General features: G+C 39.6%; 1 protein-coding gene across 2 annotated transcripts in view; it reads left to right on the plus strand.

Moving 5' to 3' along the window:
* Window positions 1–26,125, plus strand: part of LOC126095268 (ethanolamine kinase 1) — a 183,057-nt gene that overhangs the window by 136,987 nt on the left and 19,945 nt on the right. For both annotated transcript variants that reach the window (XM_049910029.1, XM_049910028.1), the window contains 3 exons: window positions 8,462–8,599; window positions 16,173–16,435; window positions 24,743–24,969. In XM_049910029.1, coding sequence (XP_049765986.1) covers window positions 8,462–8,599; window positions 16,173–16,435; window positions 24,743–24,969 — 628 coding nt within the window. The remainder of the gene's footprint in view (window positions 1–8,461; window positions 8,600–16,172; window positions 16,436–24,742; window positions 24,970–26,125) is intronic.

The following is a 26,125-nucleotide window of genomic DNA, read 5'->3' on the forward strand; positions in this document are numbered from 1 at the left end:
TCGTCGACTTCCGCGGGCTACGCGTGAAACTTGCCCGCACGCGTTCAACCGTTTCTTCGCTCACTGCAGGCCGACCCGTTGATTTCCCCTTAACAGAGGCATCCAGAAGCTTTAAACTGCGCATACCATCGCCGAATGGAGTTAGCAGTTGGTGGATCTTTGTTGAACATCGTCCTGAAGTGTCGTTGCACTGTTATGACTGACTGATGTGAGTGCATTTCAAGCACGACATACGCTTTCTCGGCTCCTGTCTCCATTTTGTCTCACTGAGTCACTGCGCTCTCGAGCGCCCTGGCGGCAGAAACCTGAAGTGCGGCTTCAGCCGAACAAAACTTTGAGTTTTTCTACGTATCTGTAGTGTGTCGTGACCATATGTCAATGAATGGAGCTACAGTGAATTTATGAAATCGCTTCAATCATTTGTAATAGCCCTGTATGTGCGTATGCCGAGCTTCGATAATCAGCGGCAGTGGGGCAAAGCGAATGCAGATTGGCTGAAGCAGCGGCCGCGTCCTGCCTGCTGCACAGAATTAGGAAGTTGCGCCACTGTCCTGTTCCCGCCGTTCCCCCCTGTAATTCCCCCTCGTCCGTTTCAGCATACAAGGCATTGCAGTCGCTGAATTAGTGTCTAAAGCAACAGCTCCTGCTGTAGTACGACAAAGAGCGACTGTTTCTGTGTAACGACTTTCAAAATAATTGATAGCTCTGTTTCTTACAGGTACTTTAAAACTCGGTTTCATCTTTTTTTTTTTGTAATTTCAGCTAGTAGATGAAGGCAGAAGCAGGGAAAGATGTTGTTTCCCCAACTCAGTTAAGGAAGTCATTGATATCCGTACTTCCGATGTAAGAAGCGGTTGATGTTGCAACACGTGAATGAAACGACATTAAAATTGGCTTGGGAAATGCGTGTAACTGCTGCGAAACAAGAAAGTAGTCTGAACTAGTTAGGATTCATCCAGACTCTGTACTTTAACTAGACAAGATACAGAACTAATCTATTGGGATGTTGTTGTTGTTTTCAGTCTGAAGTTTTGCTTGGTGCAGCCCTCCAAGCTAATGTATCTTGTAAGTCTTCATCTGTGCTTGCTTTAGTTATGCTTGCGTCGCCCTTTACGGTTTTTAAAGGATATTCCCTATCAACCGATCCCTTCTTCATGTCTGGTCGTCATAATTTTTTCCGTATTTCGACTCAGTGCCACCTCCGTAGTCATTCGATCTACTGATCTGATCTTGAGCATTTTTCTGTAGCACCGCATTTGAAATGCTTCTGTTCTCGTCTTTCTATTGTTCATCGTCCATGTTTCACCTCAGTACATGCTACACTCTAGATCCGTATAGGGGATCTGAAACAGTTTAATCCGATTTTTCAAGACGTCAGTCTTCTAGATAAATAACAATAGCAACTTAGGGTAAATTGTAACTTAAGCTTCGAACTAAAAGTATGTTCGCGCAGGTTGTTAAGCTGCTGAATTTTTTGGTTGTCAATAAGGATGTCTTTTTATTGCAGCAGCTCACTCGTTCGTTACTAACATAATATACGCAGAATAGAAATGACGACTACACATCAACGAAAGGCGTCTTGCGCGCCTCTCTCTCTCTCTCTCTCTCTCTCTCTCTCTCTCTCTCTCTCTGTGTGTGTGTGTGTGTGTGTGTGTGTGTGTGTGTGTGTGTGTGTGTGTGTGTGTGTGTGTGTGTTAGTCTGGATACTTATCATGAATCCGGCGTGGGCAAAATTAAACATTTGTGAAAGATAAATGAAAATTTCGGCCCTAATATTTTAAAAAGTTTCCCAAGTTTATATGCGTAGGCATTTAAGATACGTAGTTGTTAGCATCTGAGATGGAAGACGTCTATGAAGAGTTACAGAAAGTGATAAATGACTGCAAAAACCACGAAATTATGATGGGATTTTAATGCTAAAGTAGGACAAAACTGACGAACGATTCTTAAATGCATAGCTCAGAGTATACAAGAAACGACAAATGTCATACCTTAGTAGAATTTGCTGTATAAATAAGAGTTAATGCCTCGGAAGCTACGAAAGTGTATCAAGATAACAATGTGACAGGTCAGACCTACAGGGGTAGGACAAAGTATGGAAACACAAAAAACACATTACCATGCTTAACACGGTGTAGGAACACAGCTGGCATTTGAAACAGCTCCCAGTCGTCTCGACATGGATGAACACTGGTCCTGCTTGGTTTTAAAGGGTATCTTATACCATTCTTCCCGCGAACTAGTGGCAAGTCCGGGTAATAAAGAGGGAGGTGGATGGCGATCACGTACACTTCTCTCCAAAGTGGACGACAAAGGCTCAAAAATAATATTGAGATATGTTAACTATGGTGGCCAGGGGACGTGCGACAATTCGTCCTGCTCACAAAACCAGTTCTGCACAAGGCGAGATGTGCGAGCAGGAGCACTGTCGTCTTGGAACACAGCATGATTTGGGAAACAAAGGGTGTAATATAGTAACGAATTTACCAGCCAAAATGGACACACAGTCTTGGGCAATAATGCGACTTTGCCCAGTAACCGTGGAGCCCATGGAATACCACGTTGTGGGTGCCCCCATCATCACAGACCCTCTGCCATATTCCTCTCTTGGGACGTACATTCGACCAGAGGTTGGAAACAGTGTGAAACGTTACTCATCTGACAAAATGACTTTCTTCCACTGATTCAGAGACCAGGTTTTATGGCTACGGCACCTCGTTTTCATGTTACGAGCATTTGCAAAACTGGTGTGTTGTTTTTAGAACTCCAGTTGGCGAGTGCAACATTCAGTTCTGTTGTGACTCTAGTAGCTCCGTCCTCTTATTTTGTGTCACAATCCTCTTAAATAAACATCTATCACTAGCGCTCAACACTTTCTGCCGCGTTGTGACTTACAGGATGATGATTTTTCCGCTTTCGCTGTATGCGGTGTAAATCTTCGGCTCCGTTGGTTACGGAAGCACCTACCGCACGAGCAGCAACAATATTCCCAAGTTCGAAATCACTTAGTTTCGCCATAAAGCACTCACAATTACACAGAACGCTATTGTGACCATGATGACACTTGCAACGGATTAGGGACATTGCACGGGTGCTGCTCGCGATCAAATATAAAACACCACGTCACACTGCTAGTCTGGGCGCTAATGACCACTGTAGTTGTGCGCCCTAAAACCACAAAAAAAGAAAGAAAAAGTCACACTGCAGGCTTGGCAAACATCAGCATTTATGTTCACTCATTCGTTTCTCACGGTTTTCCCGTATTTTTGTACAGTCCCTGTACACTTGCTGCTGTTGCTGTCCAGTTTCAATCATGGCTCCAGCGCAGAACGAGGAAGGTGGCGTGATGATTAAGATACAAAACGTGCATTCGGGACAAACAGGGTTCAAATCCCAGTTCTGTCTTCTGATTTTACGTGTTACCTTAATCGACTGAGGTGAATATTCGGTTGGTTTCTTTAAAGAAGGTGAGACTGGTCATCCATTTCCGTCACTTGTCTAGAGAAAATAAGAAGATGCTTATACAGCGTTTTTATCGGAAACAAGACCCAGATCAGAAAATCAAAAATATGTATTAAAGAAAGGATGTCATACATATCCAAAATCTTAACGACAGGACGTCTGACCACATTGGCCCTCTGGTTGTGGCAAAGCTAAGAGATTCTAAGTGCTGATTGCTGGAACAAACACGCAGTTCATCAGATTTAGGGCCTTCTGCTTCCATTTCTAACGAAATGTAACTGAAATATGTTCTCGGTCCAATGGGGAGATTGACATCTTTAGATAATTATTCTTACAGGCCTTCCAGATTCTTAGCAGGCATAAATTTTTCAGTGGAAAAATTTTGGACGAGGGACATGAACGTAATGCATGGAAAACAGATTGTCCTCAAAAGTAGTTATTCACTAACTGTCCTATAAATGTTTACCCAGCACTCGTACTACCATGCTTGAAGATATACGAATCGATTGCATAGATTTATTGCTGGATAAGGCACACAAGACTCTTCATTTCATCCGTAACAGACTGGGAAACTTCAGTCCAGACGATAAGTATTGATCAATGTTACATTAATCTGCGAACATTGAACGAACTAGAAATAATAATTAGAAATGACCACTTTATCTTTAAAACAATTTTGTAGAATTACGTAAAAGTTGAATAATCTAAACCGGGAAAGATTAAGAAAGAAACCTCACTGGTAAAAGGATATTTACGAAACTTTCAAGAACCCGTAACTGCTTACAGTTACCATTTAAGGAGCAATCCAGTTGTCTGTGACTTGGTGCAGGGATAGTGATCTCATTGTAATATCCGATGTGTTTAGCCTCCTTTTGATGATCTACAGGATACATATATTTTGTTTAGTTTTTACCCCATAAAATAATGCCGGTTATCTAGAAGGTGACAGCTGCGAATTATGAAGCAAAATGCAACAATTTGTAGTACCCGATACCTTAGGTGTCATGTGTTATCGCATAGATAAAAGCCCCGTTTATTATGTAATTATACTCGGCATGTGACATAGCAGTCGCTTTAACTGTATAGATAAGAGCTGGTAAGTGGTTCTTAATGCCTAAACAGCATGCTTCGATACAGATAGTCAGATCGCCCCCCCCCCCCCCCCCCCACACACACACACAGACAGACAGACAGACAGACAGACAGAGAGAGAGAGAAAACACAAACACGTTCATGAACGTCTTCGATATGGCCTAGGCTTATGGTGTAGGCAGGTATTATGCAAAATGGCTGAAATGGGGGGGGGGGGGCGTTGAATGTCATAGAGGGTGGTTTTCGGCTTATCCACTGATCATCCTGCTGTAGGAGTTGGTCAGTTTGCTAAAATCACTTAAAGTACATTTCAAGATGATTTTGACATTTAATCCTAATCTTCCTTCCGCCCTTTGTTGCAAAAGAGTAACAGATTCTTGCTGTTGCTAAACGTAACGCATTTTTCACAAAATTGTGTCTTAATATCTAAATAGACTTCATAAGTCACTGCTCTGTATCGAACACGCCACATTGTGTAATTTAAATTTGAGTATTATCTTTAGAATACTAGATTTTCATACATGCGGAGACCTCTTGTTACGTGCCTTAAATTTGGGCCTACTATGTTCGTTGATAAGGACTCAGTAGGAGGATTTACAAAGTCCGGGCGATCTGTTAGTACGTAGCAATGTCCATCAGCAAGCGTACCATGGAAAAAATTAAGATTTTTCGTTTGTACTGAAACCAGTCTTTCTGCTGTGAACTTCATTGAAGGCATGCACTCAACCACCGTCAGTTACAGGTTTTCCTTGAAGATATGAATTCAGATATCAGTGACTCTCCTTGTCACACAGTAGTGAGGTGGCTCAGCTGCGGTTAAGTCCTGCTTAGAGTTTACGTGCTTCGAAACAAAACAGGTATTATTATCACGGAAGAAACAGAGCTGATCTAGAGCTGTCAGATTCTAGTTAGCTGACAGTTGCCATTTTTGGTCGACGTCACACGCAACATGAATGTACTGAATTTGAAACTTCAGGGAAAGGATAAACTCGTCTTTTGATCTACAAAGAGTCATCGAAGGATTTCGAAGAAAGCTGTGATTGTAACAAAACTGGAAGGAGAAAACTTTTCTCGTGTTAAGTGTTTGAAAAAGTTTTGTACTACAATCCTCAAAGATATCAACCAAGATTTTTCGAAAAAGAAGTCTTGCGCGTCTTGAAGCATCTATTTGGAGATATTTTCAGATCTTGACAGAAGTGAGAGTGGCGTTCTTCTGTTGCAAAATCCATTTGATTGTAACCTTGGTGGTGTGGCAGTTGAAGTATAGTTGGAGCTGTTTGATTTGCAAACAAATGATTTATTGAAAGAGAAAAACAGAGAAGGAAAACTACTGAATTTTACCGCTGCTTACCTAAAGCCGAGTTTCTTAAACTAAAGAAATTTGCTGCTGATATGACATCAAAGTATGTCCGAGCAAACGTTTTCGACAGTGAGGTGTTTTAAACTCATCACATCGAACGAGATAAACTAATGAGCATTTGAAAACAGTTCTGTTCATTAGATACAGGAAACATTGATAGTATCTTGAAAGCAGAAAGTCAGTTTAAAAAAATCTCACAAACGTTCTTTTACTGCTTAGTTCGTGAGATTCGAATATGCTCCCACAAGCTCTGATATAACTATCTTTTTGCTAACGTCTCCTTAAGTAATCTATTTTAGTAAATAAATATACTGGTAGTCCTTGTTTTTGTGCCACTCACTCATTATTAACACGGAACACTGAACTTGGTTTCTCGTCTCTTTTCCCAGAGCTTTTGTTTTGGTTTGTAAGTTTTATACAGAATGATGATGCGGCTAGCGCACGTAATTTCGTCAGTTATCCGGCCCGCCGTGACAAGTTAGGTGACCTCTGCTCTACATCAATATTGTATGGTACGTAGAGCAGGGGGTATACAGAACTTTGTCCAGGCTATCGTTCCGCAGCACCCGCTACTCGTTCCTGTTAACGATCGTGCGTGTCCTCGCAGGAGAACCTCTCCATCCTGCCGTCGCATGTCAGAGTGCAGTCATCTCAATCTGACTCTCGACTGCCCGAATCGAAACCTTCTTATTGTTATGGCTTTTGCTCCGCACAGAAATCGAGGGAATGCGTAACAAATTATATACGGTTTCAACGCTGCACTTGAGTGTAAGATTTCATAAGAATTACTTGTGCCAGGATCAAGTATTCGCATTTTTACTGTGAAACACAAGCGTCGGAGAAGTCCATCTTCTTCTCGGTTTACGAATCATTCGTAGACGCCAGAGGCCTTTATAATTGCAGGTGGCTACTTTTGTAGCCCAAGGGTGAGGCGGCTGACAGATGGGCGAGTCGAATCTAATAGGTCTGTTCCAACGGCCGTGCTGCTACCCAGATGACGATATACGAAGGGTAACCTTAAAGCGCTAATTATCACCGCGACAAAATAAAGCTACATTATTTTTTATTTGTTTACATATAAGTGTGTGCAGCCGAAATAATAAAAATGTTACGACTACCTCCCCCTCATCTCTCTCTCTCTCTCTCTCTCTCTCTCTCTCTCTCTCTCTCTCTCTCTCTCTCTGTGTGTGTGTGTGTGTGTGTGTGTGTGTGTGTGTGTGTGTGTGTCCTGTTTCAGTGGGAGTCACTGCTGTCCACATTTCAAAGATTTTAGAACAAACTCTGAATACCTTAGTGTTACTGATTCACTTGCGTGCCTAATACAACCCTTTCCAAATTGATAATTATCGTCTCTCATGGTGACAGAAGATGGCTGTACTAAATTTATGACCAGAGGCAAAGTGACTCACACACAAATCACGTTGGTGGTCAGTTTGTATAAAAATGAGAATTTGTACATAGGCGGGTGTCAATATAGCTGAGACCAACCAGTGTAAAAGGTGGTGGTTAATATTGTTTTGTCGCCAGTTAGTATAGTAGTAGTCCACAGTTAGTGGTCTAGAGGTTGACGTTGTTGCCCCTGCATTGTGAGATCCCAGGTTAAATTCCCGACCAGATGGAGATGATGATAGCGCGAGGACTGGGTGTTTGTGTTGTCCTAATCCTTTCCTCTCACCTTGATTGACGCAGAAGTCACAAAGTGGTATCAAATAGACCGACTTGCGCTCGGTGACGGGCCAACCACAGGCAGTCCCTCTCGGCCAATACTGCCATACGATCATTTCAGCTAGAGGAGTAATAACAGCAGGATAAGTTGGTCAGGAGGGTTCAGTGACTTCGAACTGGACTAGTCACTGGATGTCCCGTGAATGAAAACAACCATTCACTACGTATCAACCCTTCTAAAGCTGACAAAGTGAGTTGTTTGTAATTAGATTGTGGAGTAGAAATTGGGGAATTGTCACAGCTAAACCAAGGTCAGGCAGCCCTCGTGTACCGATGGGCAGCGATTGTCGAGAATTTGGAAGATGGGTGCAAAAAAATCACATGAAATCAGCAGAAGGAATCACTCAAGATTTCTAAAGTGCTACCAGTAATCCCACTAACATGTAGATTCAATCTGGAGTACTGTGTTCACTGTTTTGTCTTCGGGAGTTTGAGTCGTCCTGAAATGTTTTGAGGATAAGTGCTAAATGTGTACTTTGTATTTTGGTGGCATGGCATTTAATAAGGTAGACATGTTACGCAGCACCTTTGAAGTTAGAGGCAATAAGATTTCTTTCTCCGTAGGATACTCCTCTTCTGCCTGTTTCTGATGAGGTAACTATTAGTTTTGTTTATTCAGACACTTATCTGACTAGTTTCTGTAGTAAACCAATTCATACTGTTTACCAAAGGTCTGTTTCAAGCAGGCTCCTCAATTGTATATCATAAAATGAATTTTATGTACACAGATTATTAATGTATTAAAATTTATCTTAAGTTCTCTAATGTAGCAGTCATTTCATATATCACTGGTGGAATACTGTGAAATATAATTGGTTTCAGGTGTTTACTGATGGTATTACCAACAAACTGGTGGGGTGCTTCTATGGTGACTGTCCTGATGATGTGGTTCTTGTAAGAGTATATGGCCAGAAGACAGATCTCCTAATAGACAGACATGCAGAAACACGGAATATTCAGGTAATGGGAACTGGTGTTCTGAAACTGTAGTCTGAAGTATCCATTTAATGTTCTGGTTCTGGTGACACAATATTCTCATTGTCATTTTTCTTGATTAATTATTAAGTTGAAGGTGAGTAATACAATCTTTAAAAGACAAATTAACAATTTAGGCAAAATTGAATAATACTGACTTTGTATTGAAAGCTATAATAATGTTTCGTAAGAAATTTGACACACTGTTCAATTTAATTTTGTAATTTCAACTTTCCTTACGAAAATTGTAGTTGTTAGCATAAAATGTTTCTAATTATTTTCACTGCCACAGTGATAAGAATTGCAAATCACTGGTACCTTTTACTACATGGTAGTTGCCTGTTCCTTTATTGACATACTACATTGTTGTTGTGATAATCGTACATAAAGGGATCATCTTCCTTGTATGATTGATTGGTAGGTGCTCATGACTTCTTAGGCTGCTAAAAAAATTATTCTTCTCAGCCTATAACTTGTGTTCATTAAAAAAGTCTTGTTCCCTATATGGAAACATTAATATGGTATGCATGGGTAAGGTAAACTGTTGTTATTTACATTTGGTGTTCCATTTTACTTAAAAACTTTTGCTTCATTGATAGTAAATTTTGATCTGTAGCTTCATCTGGAACATGCCATAAGCTTGCTGTAATGTATATGCCCCTCTAAACTAGAATTCTCTAGAGAGTATTTGAATGAGTTTGCCACTTGATACAATTACCTGGCATCTACACATTATGAGTCAAGAAACTTATATTAATGCAATTAAAAATATTTTATCCCCTGCAGAAAATGTGGATTTAAGACTTATGTGATGTAAAGTGTTTTGTGTGTGTGTGTGTGTGTGTGTGTGTGTGTGTGTGTGTGGTGGGGGGGGGGGGGGGTGTTGTATGTGTAAGGAAATGGCCAGAATGGAGTTAAGTGGCTCGTTCCATACAGAAACCAGTTAGCTTCACTGCTGTGATGAAAGATTTGTGCCTTGTCATCACATGGTATGGTAATTCAGCTGTGGTTGTATTAATAGAAGACTCCCTAACAACTCCTCACTCATTAGAGGGCATGCATCTATTAGGTTGGTGCATAACTCAAATAAACACAACAGATACACATAACAGAGACTTTAATGAACAATGATATATTTTCCTTCGCTATTTACAATGGTCTACAAACACGGGGATAACTTTTTGATTCTGCGACTAAAAATCGCGTGGTTTTGAGGTGAAGAATTTGTCAAGCCATGTTCGGAGTGCAGTTTCACCTGGAAAGGAAGTTCCTTCAAGGTTGTTGGATAGAGAGCAGAAGAGATAAAAATCTTATGGTGCTTGATAGGGTGAGTAAAGCGGGTGCAGTACGACTTCTCAACACAGCTCCTGTATAGCACTTTTTGTCAGTCCAGTAGATGTGGGTTAGTGTTATTGTGAAGTAGTATCAGTTCAGTGGTGGTTACACCTTGGGTAAGGAATTTGTAATACACCACACTATGGCTGTTCCTCCATAAGCGTAACCTTATCTTTTGTGGGTGCATGCAGGTCTTTGTGTGGGGAGTTCATGTTTTTTGGCCAAACTATGCCTTTCTTTTCCTTAATTTTAGCATAAAAACACCATTTCTCGTCACCAGTAATGATGTATGGTAGGAATGGTTGGTGGTGTTCATGAGCCAATTGATGACAAGCAAGCAGAGATACGCATATGGCCACGCATTGATTTTTGTGATTTTGGCTTACAGCATTTGATACACATACATCTGGTCTTTTGAACCATCCCATTGCATGCAGATATCCCACAGTGGTGGAATGATCAGTTCATCACATTTGCCAATTCTCAAACACACTCACATAGACTTTTGTGGATTAATTGTTTAAATTATATTCTTCAAAACACAAAGGCCTTCCTGAATGTGGAGAGTCACTCGTGGCAAAACGATTCTCCTTAAATGAGAGAACCATCTTCTTGTTGTGCTCTGTCCAGTATCATTATCCCTATTCACGGTGCAAATGTTTCTGGCTGCCTCCATTGCTGTCACCACTCTATTGAACTCGAACAGAAGAATTTCAGAAATGTTCATTCCATTTTCCAGTGTCCACAGCTCCACGCGCTATCTCCAGATGACCAAATGACAGTATGTAAACTTCGATAGCAACAGTGGACAACAAATAAAAAATGGCAGTCAATAAATAAACCCATAGCTACCAGAATATGAACATATAAAACAAAAATGCTGCAAACTTGTGCACCAACCTTATAACTTGCGTGAAAAGGAAGTTTTATTGAAGAGAGATAATGCAAAAATAGAAAACTCGTTAGAAGTCTTTCAAATCTCCATCGCAAGGAGCTTTGTTAAAAGCAAGGAATCAGAAGTGCTGTTGAATTGATGGATGCTGAAGAAACAGCCTGGAAGAAACTAAAGGAAGCAGATAGCATGATAGGAATATAGTCGAGTCAGTGCAATCGTAAAGGGAAAACAAAAGGGAGATGAGACTTAAGTCACTGAAATGGACAGGTGGTTAAGTCAAGGGATTGTAAACCATCGACAGACTGCAGGTCTTCATGCAAAGAAAAATTTAGTAACGAAGACCACTGTGTGATGTTGGAAGAATACTCAGTAGTGGGAGATCATTCGAGGAGAGTAGTATTATCACCACGCCAAAAAATATCCTTTACCCAGAAGGAACATTTGTTGTCTCATCAGTATCAGCTGTGCATCAGTGGACCGATGGTGCTTGGTTGTAAAAAGTGTTTATCAAGATTCATTGAGAGTAGTAACCTAGTGATAAATGCAATAATTAAGATCCAAGCACCACTAAGTGATTAGTTCCATATGACATGAAAAGATACTACTGCTTTCAGAGCAGTTTCTAGATTTTCAAAATGCCAGGAGACATGTGGATAAGATACCTCTACCACACAAACCTCTTGCTCAAATGTACACCCTACATAAGGTACAGATCAAAGACATACAGCCCGTAAGCTCATGAAGTAACAAATCTTCAAATAAATGTCCTTCATCTGACACTTGTGACGCATGTGTTCCAGTGCAGTGAAATGTTACTATTGGGTAAGGCAGAAAAGGAAGCTGTCATAAGGAATGCCATAGTAGGCAGTTCAGTTGGAGAGGAGTGGGCATCTCTAAAAATGGCAATCACGGATGTTGGACAGAAACAGGTATAAGGAATGTAACTGCAAAGGAATCTTGGGCAACAGAAGAAATACTTAAATATATTGATAAAAAAAATGTTCAGGGAAAGACATGAATATAGCAGTATTATCAGTTGGGAATGAAATAAATAAATCAAAAAAGAAATGATGATAGGAATGACTGATTCAGCATATACAAAATTCGAAAGAAGCCTTGATGAAACTAAAACAAAGGGCAACAATATTAACAGTGCAGTGGGAATTTCTCTTTTAAATGCAGAGGAGCGAGTTGATAGGTGGAAAGAGCGTGTTGAATGCCTTTATGAGGGGAGGTGTTGTCTGATAATGATGTAATAGAAAGGGAAATTGGAATTGATGTGAGGATCCAGTATTAGTCAGAATTTAAAGGGCTCTAGAAAACTTGAGATCAAATGAGGGAGAAGGGGTAGATAAAATTCCATCAGAATTTCTAAAATTATTGGGTTAGGAGGCAATCAAATGACTGTTGATGTCGGTGTGTAGAATCTGAGATTGACACACCATGAGGCTTCCATAGAAGTATCATCCACACAATTTGAAAGATAGCAAGAGCTGAAAAATGTGAGAACTATAGTACATTTGGCACAACAGGTCATACATCCAAGATACTGATAAAAAGAATGGAGAAGAAAATTGAGGATCCGTTAGACAATGATCAGTTTGGCTTTAGGAAAAGTAAAGACCCGAGAGAGGCAGTTCTGATGTTAATAATGAAAGAAAGACTGAAGAAAAGCCAAGACATGTTCATAGCATTTGTTGACCTGAGTAAAGTGTTCCACAATGTCAAATGGTGCCAGATTTTCAAAATTCTGAGAGAAACAGTGATAAACAATAGGGATAGACAGGAAATATACTATATGTACTAAAACAAAGAATGAACAATAAGACTGAAAGACCAAAGTGATTGGATTGACAAGAGTGTAAGATGGAGATGGTCATTAGCCCCTACTGTTCAGTCTATACATCAAAGAAGCAATGGCCTCAAACAAAAGAAAGATTAAAGAGTGGAATTAAAATCTGGGTGAAAGGGTATCAGTAATAAGATTAGCTAATGACATTGCTGTTGTCAGTGTAAGTGAAGAAGAATTACCAGATCCGTTGAGTGGAAAAACAGTCTAAGGAATATGGAAAGTAGTTTGAGAGTAAAACGAAGAAATATGCAAATGATGAGAAGTAGCAGTAATCACAATAGTGAGAAGTTCAACATCAACACTGGTGCTCATGAAGTAGACAAAGTTACAGAATTCTGCTAACTTGGAAGGAAAATAACCCTTGACAGTTAAAGTGAGAACATAAAAAGTAGACTAGCACAGGCAAAGGGCATTCCTGGTGAAGAAAACACTATTGGTATCAAACATGGGCCTTAAATTGAGAAATATATTTCTGGGAATGTACATTTGGAGTGCAGTATTGTGTGGTAGTGAATTTTGCACTTTGGGAACACCAGAACAGAAGGGGGTCTTAAGTGTTTGAGATGTAGTGATGTAGAAAAATGTTGAAAATTCGGTGGACTTGTAAAAAATGAGATTCTCTGCAAAAATGGTTAACAAAGGAACATGTGGGAAATGTTGACAAGTAGAAAGAACAGGATGATAAGACACTGGTTAAGACATCAGGGAATAACTTGCATGATACTTGAGAGAGCTGTAGAGGGTAAAGATATTGAAATACATCCAAAAAATTGAGGACATAGGTTGCAAGTGCTAAGCTGAGATAAAGAGTTTGTCACAGGAGAAGAATTTTTAAGGGCTGCAGCAAACCAGTCAGAAGACTGACAACTAAATAAAATAGATGGAAAAGAAATAGCTCATGTGAGTGAACACCATAGAATGGCTGATGGGGCATACACTTTAAAATCTAGTGATGATGCTGCATCAGCCAATGACATGATGCCTGTGTTGACTTTTCACATGCAGACTTGTGTACTTACCCCTTTCCTGCAATGTTCTGTGATCTTTTATAAATGAGAACTCCAGACCTTTAACTTAACCATGAATTGCTGCATAGATGGTGGCAGAGGAGCAAACAATGCAGCTTCATGGATAGCTAATCTTATCTTCTGAGGTAAAGCATCAGATACTTTAGATGGCCAGGATATAAATGCACACATGATTGCAATGTGTAAGGCAGTGTTAAAGAATTGTAAAAAATCTGGACATTTCAGATCACAAGCTCTTAGTGCCAGGTTACACTCATATGAAATGAAATGTAGTACTAATTATGTTCAGAGAGAAAAATGATACAGGAAAGAATATAGATTTACCACATACATGGGTGGATATAACTATTTAAGCCAATGGAAGAAGAAACACTTCACTGTAACACAGATGAAACAATATTATGAAAAGGAGAATTGCTACTCACAGTATAACAGAGAGAGTCGCAGATAGGCACAGCAAGTGTGTGTGTGTGTGTGTGTGTGTGTGTGTGTGTGTGTGTGTGTGGTATCTGATGCTTTACCTCAGAAAATAAGTTAAGTTATCCATGAAGCTGCGTTGTTTGCTCCTCTGCCACCATCTACGCAGCAATTCATGGTTAAGTTAAAGGTCTGGAGTTCTCATTTATAAAAGATCACAGAACATTGCAGGAAAGGGGTAAGTACACACGTCTGCATGTGAAAAGTCAACACAGGCATCATGTCATTGGCTGATGCAGCATCATCACTAGATTTTAAAGTGTATGCCCCATCAGCCATTCTATGGTGTTCACTCACGTGAGCTATTACTTTTCCATCTATTTTATTTAGTCGTCAGTCTTCTGACTGGTTTGCTGCAGCCCTTAAAAATTCTTCTCCTGTGGCAAACTCTTTATCTCAGCATAGCACTTGCGCGAATGCACGCACCGTGTCTGTCATTTATTGTTGACAAAGGCCGTAATGGCCAAAAGCTTTATTGTGTCTTTTTTGTTGAGCCTATCTGTGACTCAGCATCCCCCCTATCGCTATAAGGACAGATGAAACATCAGATTTTATCCAGTATTTAGAACTGCTGAAAAAAGCTTTGACAATGAAGAAAACTGATGTTGGTGGATCAATTGCCGTGATGAAACATAAATTGCTTAAAGTTTATCAAAGATACTAGTATTGAACTAAAATGATACATTGGATTCACCACCCTTTTCAAGACATGACACTCTTGTGAAGAGGACAACAGAACAACCAACTAAAACCCATTTCCCTATGTGGAGAATAAAGATAACATGATTGATTTGTTGCCCCCTACCACCACCTATGCTTCATTAATTTTCTGATAAATTCCTAGTGGGATCAGCAGCAAATTATTGAGACAGCTGAAGATGCTGAAGTTGAATTGGACCCGTAATAAATCTCCATTGCAAATGTGTTCATGAATGTAAACAATATAGGACATATGTAACCCAAATCAGTGTGTCTTATTTCTGCTGCAATGTTTCACATCTTGCATAAAAGTGTCAAGTAATGAGATAGCTGCCAAAAAGTAATTGACTGTTCTTTCATTTGTTCCAATCTGTTGTGTGTAATTTTGTAATATGGTACTATTGCCTGTGAATCATTGTTTTCTGTGTCACTTTGTAATAAATTTTCTCATTACTAAAATGTCTTTGCACATACTTAACATGCTTTAACAGTATATATGAAAGAGTTTAGTGATATTTTAGGTCAAAAAGTATAATTGCTGGTAATGGTAATGTAATATATTTCAACAGTTTGAAACAAAACCATGTTCATGGGGAAGAAACTATTTGCATCTGTACATATTCTTTGCTGCCATCAGTTTTAAAAGGGAGGGGGGAATAAGATGGCCAGTATTTTGGGTTGAAGAGAAGTGCCTGCATGTCAGATATTGAAATAAACAATTAAGAAACAGGTCCATAGAAATAAGTGACGCATGTTGTCCTGGCAGCTGAACGGACAGTGATATACTTTGTAACTTTAAATTCAGCAAAGGTTTAGGAGAATAGAAGAGATAAAAGGAAAACAGTGAATATGATGTAGATAAAAAAATTCACTTAAAACTGCTTATTAGAAAGATAATGCATAGAAAACTTGGAAATTAGGAAAACCTATTAACTAACTGCTTTCTTCTCTTGATGAAGGATTTGTCAAATGTGTAAGTTCATAATTGAAATTCTATTTTCCTTAAATTAAAATTGTGTGTACCTTTATACTTATATTTTGGCAATTTGTGTAGACATTATTTTCTGCCTCGTGAAGCGTCTTCCTTGACCTTATTAGTGTACAGAATACATTATTTTGTACACATTATTGCTTGCTTGTGGCAATAGGGACTCTATTTATTTGCTACTAAATGACAATTAAACAAAATTAATTAGACCATGATCTTAGTGATAAACAAAAACGTACAGTGACTGGGTTGATTAAACAGGTGGCTCGTGCTTGTGCCTACAGCTACTTCATGCTGCAGGCTATGCCCCGCAATTGTATGCCACATTTGATAATGGTCTGGCATATGAGTATGTGTCGGGGGATGTCCTTACAGTGGACACTTGTCATCATATATCTGTTTTTCCCTTGGTGGCACGTATGATGGCAAACATGCATCGTCTTGATTGTGGTCCAGGAGTACCTAGGCGCCCTGCCTTATGGTCTAAGGTGCGGCAGTTCATGGACATCATGCCAACAAAGTTTGAAGATCCTGCAAAGCAAACTAGGTAAGAATAATTTATATTTCCTGGATTACCTGATTAGCTGTTCTATCAACATAGAAAATAACCCGCCTCCCTTCCCCATCTCTCTCTCTCTCTCTCTCTCTCTCTCTCTCTCTCGCCCCCCTCCCCCCCCGTCCTCTCCTTCCCCCCTCCCCCCCGTCCTCTCCTTCCCCCCTCCCCCCGTCCTCTCCTTCCCCCCTCCCCCCGTCCTCTCCTTCCCCCCTCCCCCCCGTCCTCTCCTTCCCCCCTCCCCCATTCCCCACCCTCACCCCCCTAAAATAGAAAACACATGGCTTGCTGGGCATCAGCCTGGATAAACATGTAAAAATCAGAGTAAAAAAAACACACACACACACACACACACACACACACACACACACACACACACACACACACACACACACACAGAGAGAGAGAGAGAGAGAGAGAGAGAGAGAGAGAGAGAGAGAGAGAGAGAGAGAACACACATTGTATCTTATAAAATATTGGGAAATTTTATGATGGTAAGGTGCTTGGGTTTCTTAAAGAGCCTCTTGCAGATAATAAAAAATACTGTTTCGTTGCCACATTGTTCGTATATAGAACTCTGGCTGTAGGCAGCACAAAGGCTTTCATTTAGGCTCAACAAATTAAATTTCACAGAGTAGCAAGTGCTGTTTGTATTCCAAGATGTTATACAGTAATCACATAGTAAGTATTACTCATTATCATCATTAACAGTACAGTATCCCAGTCCCTTCAACTGCCAATAACAATACTTCTTGACCTCTGTGTTATTTCCTGGTTTTGTACGTGATATGAACTGGATGGTATTTCAACCAATACCCCAAAAATTATATTAGCACAAGCTATATAAAATAATCCTTTATTTTATGTTGGTAAGACTAATATAATAGTAGTTAATAGCATAATATAATTAACACACATTGCTTGGTACCTTTCGTAATTCGTGCCTTTTTACATAGTTATAACCATGTCTTACTTTTGCAGTGGAAGTTTACATGTAACTACTGATTTTTTAAAATAAAAATCTTTTAAATTATTGTAGATTAGCTAAAACCATACACAATTCTATAATTGTATTTTTAATAGGTATAGATCAGTATTAAAGCAACAGATTATTAACTGGATTGAAATTTTTTAGAGCGTGAAGCAGTATGAAAATATCATAAATTTAGTGTTTTTCTAGTGTCACACAAATGTAGGAAGGGGTTTTCTATAAATAATTCTGGATTGTTACATACCAATACAAAGAAAGATAGCTGGTAAATGTAAATATACAGAATAGTTAATATGTTTAGATACCTAAATAGTGGTTGACATGCATTTCTAGGCTGAATATTGTACATATTGCTAAGATTTTTTTAAATAATATTTTACATTACTTTCACCCACTCCCCTCCCAAAAAAAAATCATATTTCAAAACACACAAAGTAATTATAATAAAATGATGAACATGGCATTTGCATAGGCCAGAATTGTCATTGTGACTGAAAGACTGTTAAACTTGTTTCGCAAGTAGTTTTTATGTACAAACAAAGATTTTTATTTTTGGGAGAAACAAAGTTATTTGGGTTTTGACTGTTCTCAAATGTGTTAGTTATGCCTTTGTCATGTTTAATTAATCCATTTAGATCAAACAAATCTTTTAAGCTGTTCAGGATATTGATGACTTTTTAGGAAATTTGCTCTGTGGATTCACTTTCAGTAAGTACAGATATGTCATCTGCAAATAAAACTGAATGGTATATTTTATTCAGAGATCAGAAAGATGTGAAAGCAAGAGTAGTGCTTTCAAATAGTTCAAATCAGATTTAGTAGATTTCCACTGGAAAATTATTTCACAGGGAGTTGTAGAATATTGCATTTTAGGGTCAATACTGTTCTTATGCATTATAAATATGATTCACTCATTTCAAAGCATTCGAAAGAAGCACAAAAGACTACCCTCGATTCCATATCTTTCTAATTTATGAAGACACTGAGAGTGGGTGGTGCAATTAAAAGCACTTGCAAAGTCACATAAAATCCCTGGTAGCATCTGGGAGTAGTCCAGAAACAAATGTATTCTCTCGATGAATTCATTGATGGCACACATTGTACTTCGCATTCCTGGAAGCCAAACTAATTTAATGCAATAAAAAGCTTTTTATGGGAGATCTAAGAAATTACTGTTCTTTCAAACAATTTTGAAAATATTGATTGGTTGGTTGTTCCCTACATCTTCTTTTCAGCCTTTCATGAACAGTGGTTTTACTACTGCATGCTTTACAGCACCTGATAAGTATATTTGTACAAATAATTTATTATATATTGGGATCCTGATATGAATAACCACTACAGCAATTGGAACAGGTTCTAGTATTTCATGCAGTGGAATTTTTATTTTTTACAGAGGTACTGAATTTTCTAAACCTTCAGCTGTAATTCTTTCATACACTACTGGCCATTAAAATTGCTACACCATGAAGTCCAGTGGTTAGGAGATTTGGAACATACGTCTATACATTTTTATAATATGTATGGATTGTGTATGTACCTGCAAACATTATGCTGAATTTTTTAGATTTTAATTTGTTCAAATATAGGACAGTATGTGATTATAAACTTACTGACATCTACAAATATTGTAAACTGTCCATTTTGTCTATATGCACTGCCTGATAAACGTGTGAGGCACTCGTGAGAGATGGTCAGACATATAAAAGTAATTTTGTACACATACGCACCAACGGCAGGTACGTATATAATTAGCTTCAATTCCCTGTGACAGATACATCAGCCACCAGAGTGCATTAGTGTTGCTTGAACTGAGATACTTTCAGGACATGCAGATGGCACATACTTGCATGAGACAAAATTGCCACCATCTAAATGTGTTTGAAAAGGGCGTCATTGTGGGTCCCCATTTGGTTGTTTTGTCAAATCATACAATGTCTAGATTTGTTCGGAATTTGGATGTGACATTGGATCAATGTTGAACTGCATGGGAATGTGAGGCAAGCATACTCATCGTCAAGATTCCAGTTGACCATTATAAGGTAGGATAGCTGTACTGTGCACCAGGCACATCGTAAACCCGTCACATCTGTGCCTGCCATCTGAGAACAAGTATGGAATGCCTTCAACATTCTGTATCATCTACTGAGTGAGTTGGCACAGTGGTTAGCTCACTGAACATACATTTGATGGCTTAAATCTACATCTGACCATCCTGATTTAGTGTGTCTTATATTTCCCTAAATTGCTGGTGTGGTTCCTTTGAAAGGACACAGCCGACTTCCTTCACCATCATTCATTAAAGCAGAGCTTGTGCTCTGTCTCTAATGGCATCTTCATCAACTGTATATTAAAAACTAACCTTCAGTCTTCTGTGCCATACGTCACCATTAGTCGGAGACTAGCAACTGCCAGACTGTGGAATTACTGCCCCCTGCATACGGTGCCATTAACACCACTACTTGCAACTGCTTTTGGAGTGGTGGTGTGACTCGGAAGTGTAGACTGCTGACAAGTGGCATCACGTTGTCTTCAGCTATGAATCTCGGCTCACACTACCCTAGATGACCATTATGAGTATGCCAGTGACCTGGGGAAAGTTCCCACACTTTCAATGTATTTTGGAGGCGCAATGTTGTTACTTGTGACATTATGGTGTGGAGTGTCATCTGGTAAGACTTAAGGTCACTGCTGGTATGAACTGAGGTAAGTCTGATGGCACAACAGCAATTCAGACATCCTGTCCCCTCATGTGCTACCTCTTGTGCCACAATATTGTGCTGACATTTTTAGACAGAATCGTGCTCGTCCATACGACACGTATGTCTTTGGTCTGTCTGCATGAGATACTCCTGTGGCCAGTAAGATCCCCAGATGTGTCCCTAATAGATCATATAGGGACCAGTGTGGATGCCAACTGTCCCTGTGCCCGTATTCAGAATAAGAATGACTAGCTGCAACAGTTTTGGGAATGGTGCAAATATTTGTCATTGTTCATATCACACTTCTTGGTTTATTGATGTCGTCTTCCCTGGAGTTTGCAAGTGATTTATCATAACATGCAAACAAACTGCTATGTAGCACTTTTTTAGCACCATCACATTTTAGTTACCCTCCATGACACGGGCTTCTGTGGCCCCCTTCCAATTTTTATCCACGAGTTTTTCTCTCACCGGCTCTTCCGAATTAGAGTTGGCACCTCACTTGCCACTTCACTCACTGCCCCTCAGATTCAGGAGAATGGTATCCCACAGGTTCCTGTGCCAAGTGTCACACTCTTCCTCATTGCCATCAATGTGCTTGTGACATCTGTTGGGGCTTTGGTTACCCCAGCATTGTACGTTGACAATTTTTGCATCTGGTGCAGCTCCCACTTGGTAGCGTCTGCTGAGCACCAGCTCCAAGGTGGCAAAGGTGCCATCTGATGGGCCTCTGTGTGGGCCACTGCCAGTGACTTCCAGCTTTCTCCCTCCAAAATGCAGGTTATGCATTTTTGTCGTGGACCCACAGTGCCTCCCAATCCAGAACTTTTAGGCAACCAGCTCCATGATGTTGTAGCAGTCCCATTTCTTACACCTTATTTTTGATAACCCCCCTGCCCCGCCCCCTCCCCCCATGGATGGTGCATAGACCACGGATAAGGAACAATCTATTCCAGGATCCTAAGGTCTCTGTCACTCCTATGGTTTTCTGGTGTCTTGTATGTGCCATCCTTGCAGAGTTCCAGGGTGCCACCATCTTTTACACTGATGGTTCTAAGACAATCGATAAGTTGGGATACGCTTTCACTTCTGCTACTGGCTTCAGACACCATTTATTGCCAGGATCATGTAGGGTGTTCATAGCAGAGCTTCTAGCCATTCATAGGGCCCTCCTTTTTGTTTCTCAGGCCTCCATCCACAGTATTTTAATTTGTTCAGACTCCATGAGCAGCCTGCAGGCTATCGACGGATGCTACTCTTGCCACCCTTTGGTCTTTGCTATCCATGACCTTCTCTCCACCCTTGAGCGTGCTGCCTGTTCAGTTGTCTTTCTCTGGGTCCCAAGTCATATGTGAGCGGGAATTACCTGGCCGACCGTTTGGCTAGAGAAGCAGTTACTTACCCCCCCCCCCCCCCCCCCCTCCATTTCTGTTCATGATTCCAGCTGCGGATATGCGGATCTATGTCAAATCTCTCTTTGCCCAAAAGTGGAATGCCATCTGGAGCGCTACTGCTCCTAGTAATAAACTCCGCACACTCAAGGAGTCTGCTGCAGTTTGGCACTCTTCCTTCTACTCCTCTCAGGAGGAGTTCGCTGTTCTATACCGTTTACACATTAATCATACCTGGCTCACATATTTGTGGAATGACTCCTTCTTTCAGCCCTTCATGTTAATATTATCAGATGATCCATGGATGGTTGAACTGGTCCTCAGTGTCCTCCGTGAAAGTGGTTTTTATTTCCAGATATAAGGTTCTACTATAGTCTTGGAGCAGGGGTGGTTGTGGTCTGTGATGCCATGACTGCCCCCCTTTTTTTCCAGTTTTTAGATTTGGTCTCACCTTTTGTGCCTTTACTGTGTGTGTTTAATGTTCATTATTTTATAATTTGACCCCCCTGACTGGATCCGTCCACTTTTAGCAGACCCTCTTTCTTCTGTGATTCACTTCGGAATCACAGGATTGATAACCTCACCATTTGGTCCCATAACCCCTCTCAATTAGTCAATCATGTTGGCGCTCACTCTGACAGGTCATCCCAAGCATTGCTGATGACTGGTTGCCTTACATTATTGCTGAAACTTTACTGTCTCCCGTGCTACTGCATGGTATTGGAGGGCTTTATTACCAAGGGCTTCCATCAATTCACTCTGATATTCTTTTGCATGTGTCCCTCAGAGAATGGCTGTTATGATGTGTGCATGCTGTTCAACCTGGGTTACTTCCCTCTATCATGATGCACAATTGATTTCACAGTGCACTTTGTGCTGCTACCAAAAATCGCAGAGCCACCTATTATTGTGAATATTCAAGACACGTGCATAGTATCCACACAAAAAATAGCAGTTTGTGATCTGCTCACATATTTACAAGCAAAAAAGAAGATGCAATTACTTTTGCACCGACGTTGTATACTGTGCAAGCGTCATTACGGTATGTGGTGGAGGATACTTTACATACCACTGTCACTTCACCCATTTCCTTTTAATAGTGAATGGTTTATGGGAAGGACAATTGCTGGTAAGCTTCTGTGTGGGTTTGAATCTCTCTAATTTTATCTTCATGGTCTTTCCATGAGATATACGCAAGAAGAAGCAATTTACTGGCTTACTCTTCTAAGAATGTACACTCTCTGAACTTGAACCGTAGGCCGTACTGTGATGCAGAATGCCTCTCTTAGCATCTCCTACTGGAGTTCGCTGAGAATCACAGTGACGTTTTCACAATTGCTAAGTAAACCTGTAATGAAACGTGTTTCTCTTCTTCGGATCATTGTTATTATGTAATAAGTCTCTGGAGACCACCTTGTACAAAAATATGCGAACAATATCGCTGAACAACCTACAAAATTTTGTTGGTGTTTGAATTCACCCTGTGTAAGTATGGGGAAACACTAAAAGACTAAAAATATAATTAAGTGAAAATCATGGTGTGGATACTTAAACTCTAAAGCTAATTATGAGATTGTGTGAAATCTCAATAAAAGAGAAAAGTATGATTTCAGTGAAGAAAGTAGGTCCCTACATCAATTACCTGTTCAGTGACTGTGTTTGAGAGTATTCTGAGGGTGAAGAAACACCAAATGTGTCATATGATTAGTGTAGTTGTTCTTCGGGAACAGTTGAATGTCACATTTAATGGATTCAGTGAACAGCTGGTACACATACTTCGTATAACGTTATTTAAGAAGTATTTAGATTACTGAAAATATAAAAACTGTTGTGTAACTAAATTTCCCTACAGGCTTATAGAGGAGCATTTGTCTTTTGAAAACAGTAATACTCAAACAGGCCATATTTTATGATCATCAGTTAGTCATATTTTTAACTTGAGAGGTTTTTTATTAGCTGGCATCAGGATATTTACACAACACTGCATAAATTTTCGACATGCAGCTGCCTTCTAAACATATGCATGCAGGGCGAGAATTTTTGTCATGACGGAAAACTGGGTAATCACATCATAGTATCCATACAAAAAATAGCAGTTTGTGATGGCACTAGACATCACATCATGCAACAACTAAGTTTTTAAAAATGTCTTCAATTTCTTTCCATTTGGTCAACTAATTATTTTTATATTGTCAAATTTCAATGTGCATTTTCTTTACTTCTTTATCTGTGGTTGTTCCTGTCTCAAGAAATGATAAGCAGGCATTTTGGCATTCTGATTACAGTAATTGTATTACAAACAAGGTTGATGGCTGGACACCACATTGGCAATATATCCTTGTAACATAGACTCAGAATTATTTTTGTTTTGCTGCCAACATTGTTTGCTCATTAAAGAGAAATTATTCATGCGGATAAGGTTATATTCTTACTTAGTCATACATATGGACATGCAGAAGTACAAACAGTGGAAAGTTGAGGATGGAATAACATCAATATTACGAAAACGATAGATTGCCGTGCTTACCTTGTTAGGTAGCATGCCTTTCTTCCAGTTTGAAAACAGTACCCACCCAACTGTAATGATAGATTAATTCTGAAAACAATATGCAAGACTGTGGGTAAGGAATTTCTTTCCAGTTCTGTTTCTTGAAGGAGTGCCTGTCTAACAAGATTAAGAGGAAATGGAAGAGTGTTAGTGATAAAAGTGAAACTGTGAAGCTAGGTCATAAGCTGTGCCTGGGTAGCCTAGTCAGTAAAAAATACCATCAAAAAGGCAGGTTCTGGATACAGCTATCGGTCTGGCACATAGTTTTAGTTTGCTAGAAAATTTCAAAAACAGCAGCGCTCCACTGATACATTCAGCATTTATGTTCTGTCAGTTAAGAATGACAAGGAAAAATGGCATGTTATTTGAAATGATCGTTTGCTGCTCTTAGTATTAAACTGCTATAAATCTCACAGTTCTATGATACCTGATCACTCTCATTATTTAAATTAATAATAATCACCCGATACTGTCAAACAGGTTAAAAGAAATGCATCAAGAAAGTTGTTGTTTATGTAATGTGCAAACTCCTATTGTAAGGCCAGCTATCATAAATGTCTCAACACTCAATAAACATTACAGTGTCAGTAGGTAATCTGAAGTGTTAACATGTGTTTCACTTTTATTGTCAGAAATCTGTGACTGAAGAGGACTTGTACATCATTCCAGATTTGAAGAGCTCATTCCTCCAAAGAAGAAATTGGAAGAAGAATTTGAAAATTTAAAGTTACAGTTGACACGTCTGAACAGTCCAATTGTGTTTTGTCACAATGATTTATTGCTTGGAAATGTCATCTATAATGCTGAAAAGAACTCTGTTACCTTCATAGATTATGAGTATTCCAGCTACAACTATCAAGCCTTTGATATTGGAAACCATTTCGCAGAATTTGCAGGTAAGGTTTCACAGTATTTCTAAAAAAATAAAATACTTGTCTGTTGCATTTTTATGATATAGATTCTGTGGATATGTTATGTGACTGACTTTCTAAAAGTGCCCCCACCCTTCGCATGTGCATGCACACGAGGTGGTGGTGAGACATGTTTCATAAGAAACAGTGGTAGGGTCCGTGTGGGGGTGGCTGCGCAGTCTGAGGCGCTTTGTCATGATCCATGCAGCTGCCCCCATTGGAGGTTCGAGTACTTCATCAGGTGTGCGTGTGTGTGTGTGTGTGTGTGTGTGTGTGTGTGTGTGTGTGTGTGTGTGTGTGTGTGTGTGTGTGTGTGTGTTTTTGTCCTTAGCGTAAGTTAGTTTAAGTTAGATTAAGTTGGCGCGTAAGCTTTGGGACCGATGATCTCAGCAGTTTGGTCCCATAAGACCTTACCACAAATTTCCAAAGAAAGTGACAGGGCATGTGAATTGGAACTCAAAGCAAGAAAGACCTATGAGAGATGAGGGAGAAAAAGGCAAAAACTGAGTCAGCCTCAGAGGGGTTAGAAGGCCAAAATTAGTAAATCGGTAATCTGTGTCAACTTCACCTCAAAGATAATTGAGAGAGGGAGAAGTAAAGATGAATATACAAGAAGAAAAGAAAAAATAAGTTGGAGAACTATTATGAAAGTGCAAGACAATTCAAAATGAATATCATGATTGCAAACAGTTATAACTACTTAATGCATCTGTGACGCACTGATAAAAATTACAGAGAAAGTAAACATAAGTTCATAGAAATTTTACATACTGGTAGTGTATAGTATTCTAAGAGACTCCCCTAGGTCAGTTGGAGAGATTTAACCAATAATTAATTTCATACCATACATTCTGAAGCAATTTTGGAGTTACTAATAAGACTGAATTACAAATGGAACTTTGTTCAGTGAAGGAGGCACATACGTAGGATCCTTCACATAACCCAATAAAAAGAAATCCATGGGTGCCAAGTCTAGAAATGTGTGTGCCAAGAGCAGAATTGTCATCACATTCAGTATGAATGATTCAATGGTTTAGAAGATACAGATTTAAAATTGTGTGAACCACTATATCCCAACATGGAGCGCTGTGTTGCTGAAAGATGTAAAGGTGTAGTCCATGAAATCTGTATCAAGCTGTGG

Source organism: Schistocerca cancellata, chromosome 8 (assembly GCF_023864275.1).
Source record: "Schistocerca cancellata isolate TAMUIC-IGC-003103 chromosome 8, iqSchCanc2.1, whole genome shotgun sequence".
NCBI lineage: Eukaryota > Metazoa > Arthropoda > Insecta > Orthoptera > Acrididae > Schistocerca > Schistocerca cancellata.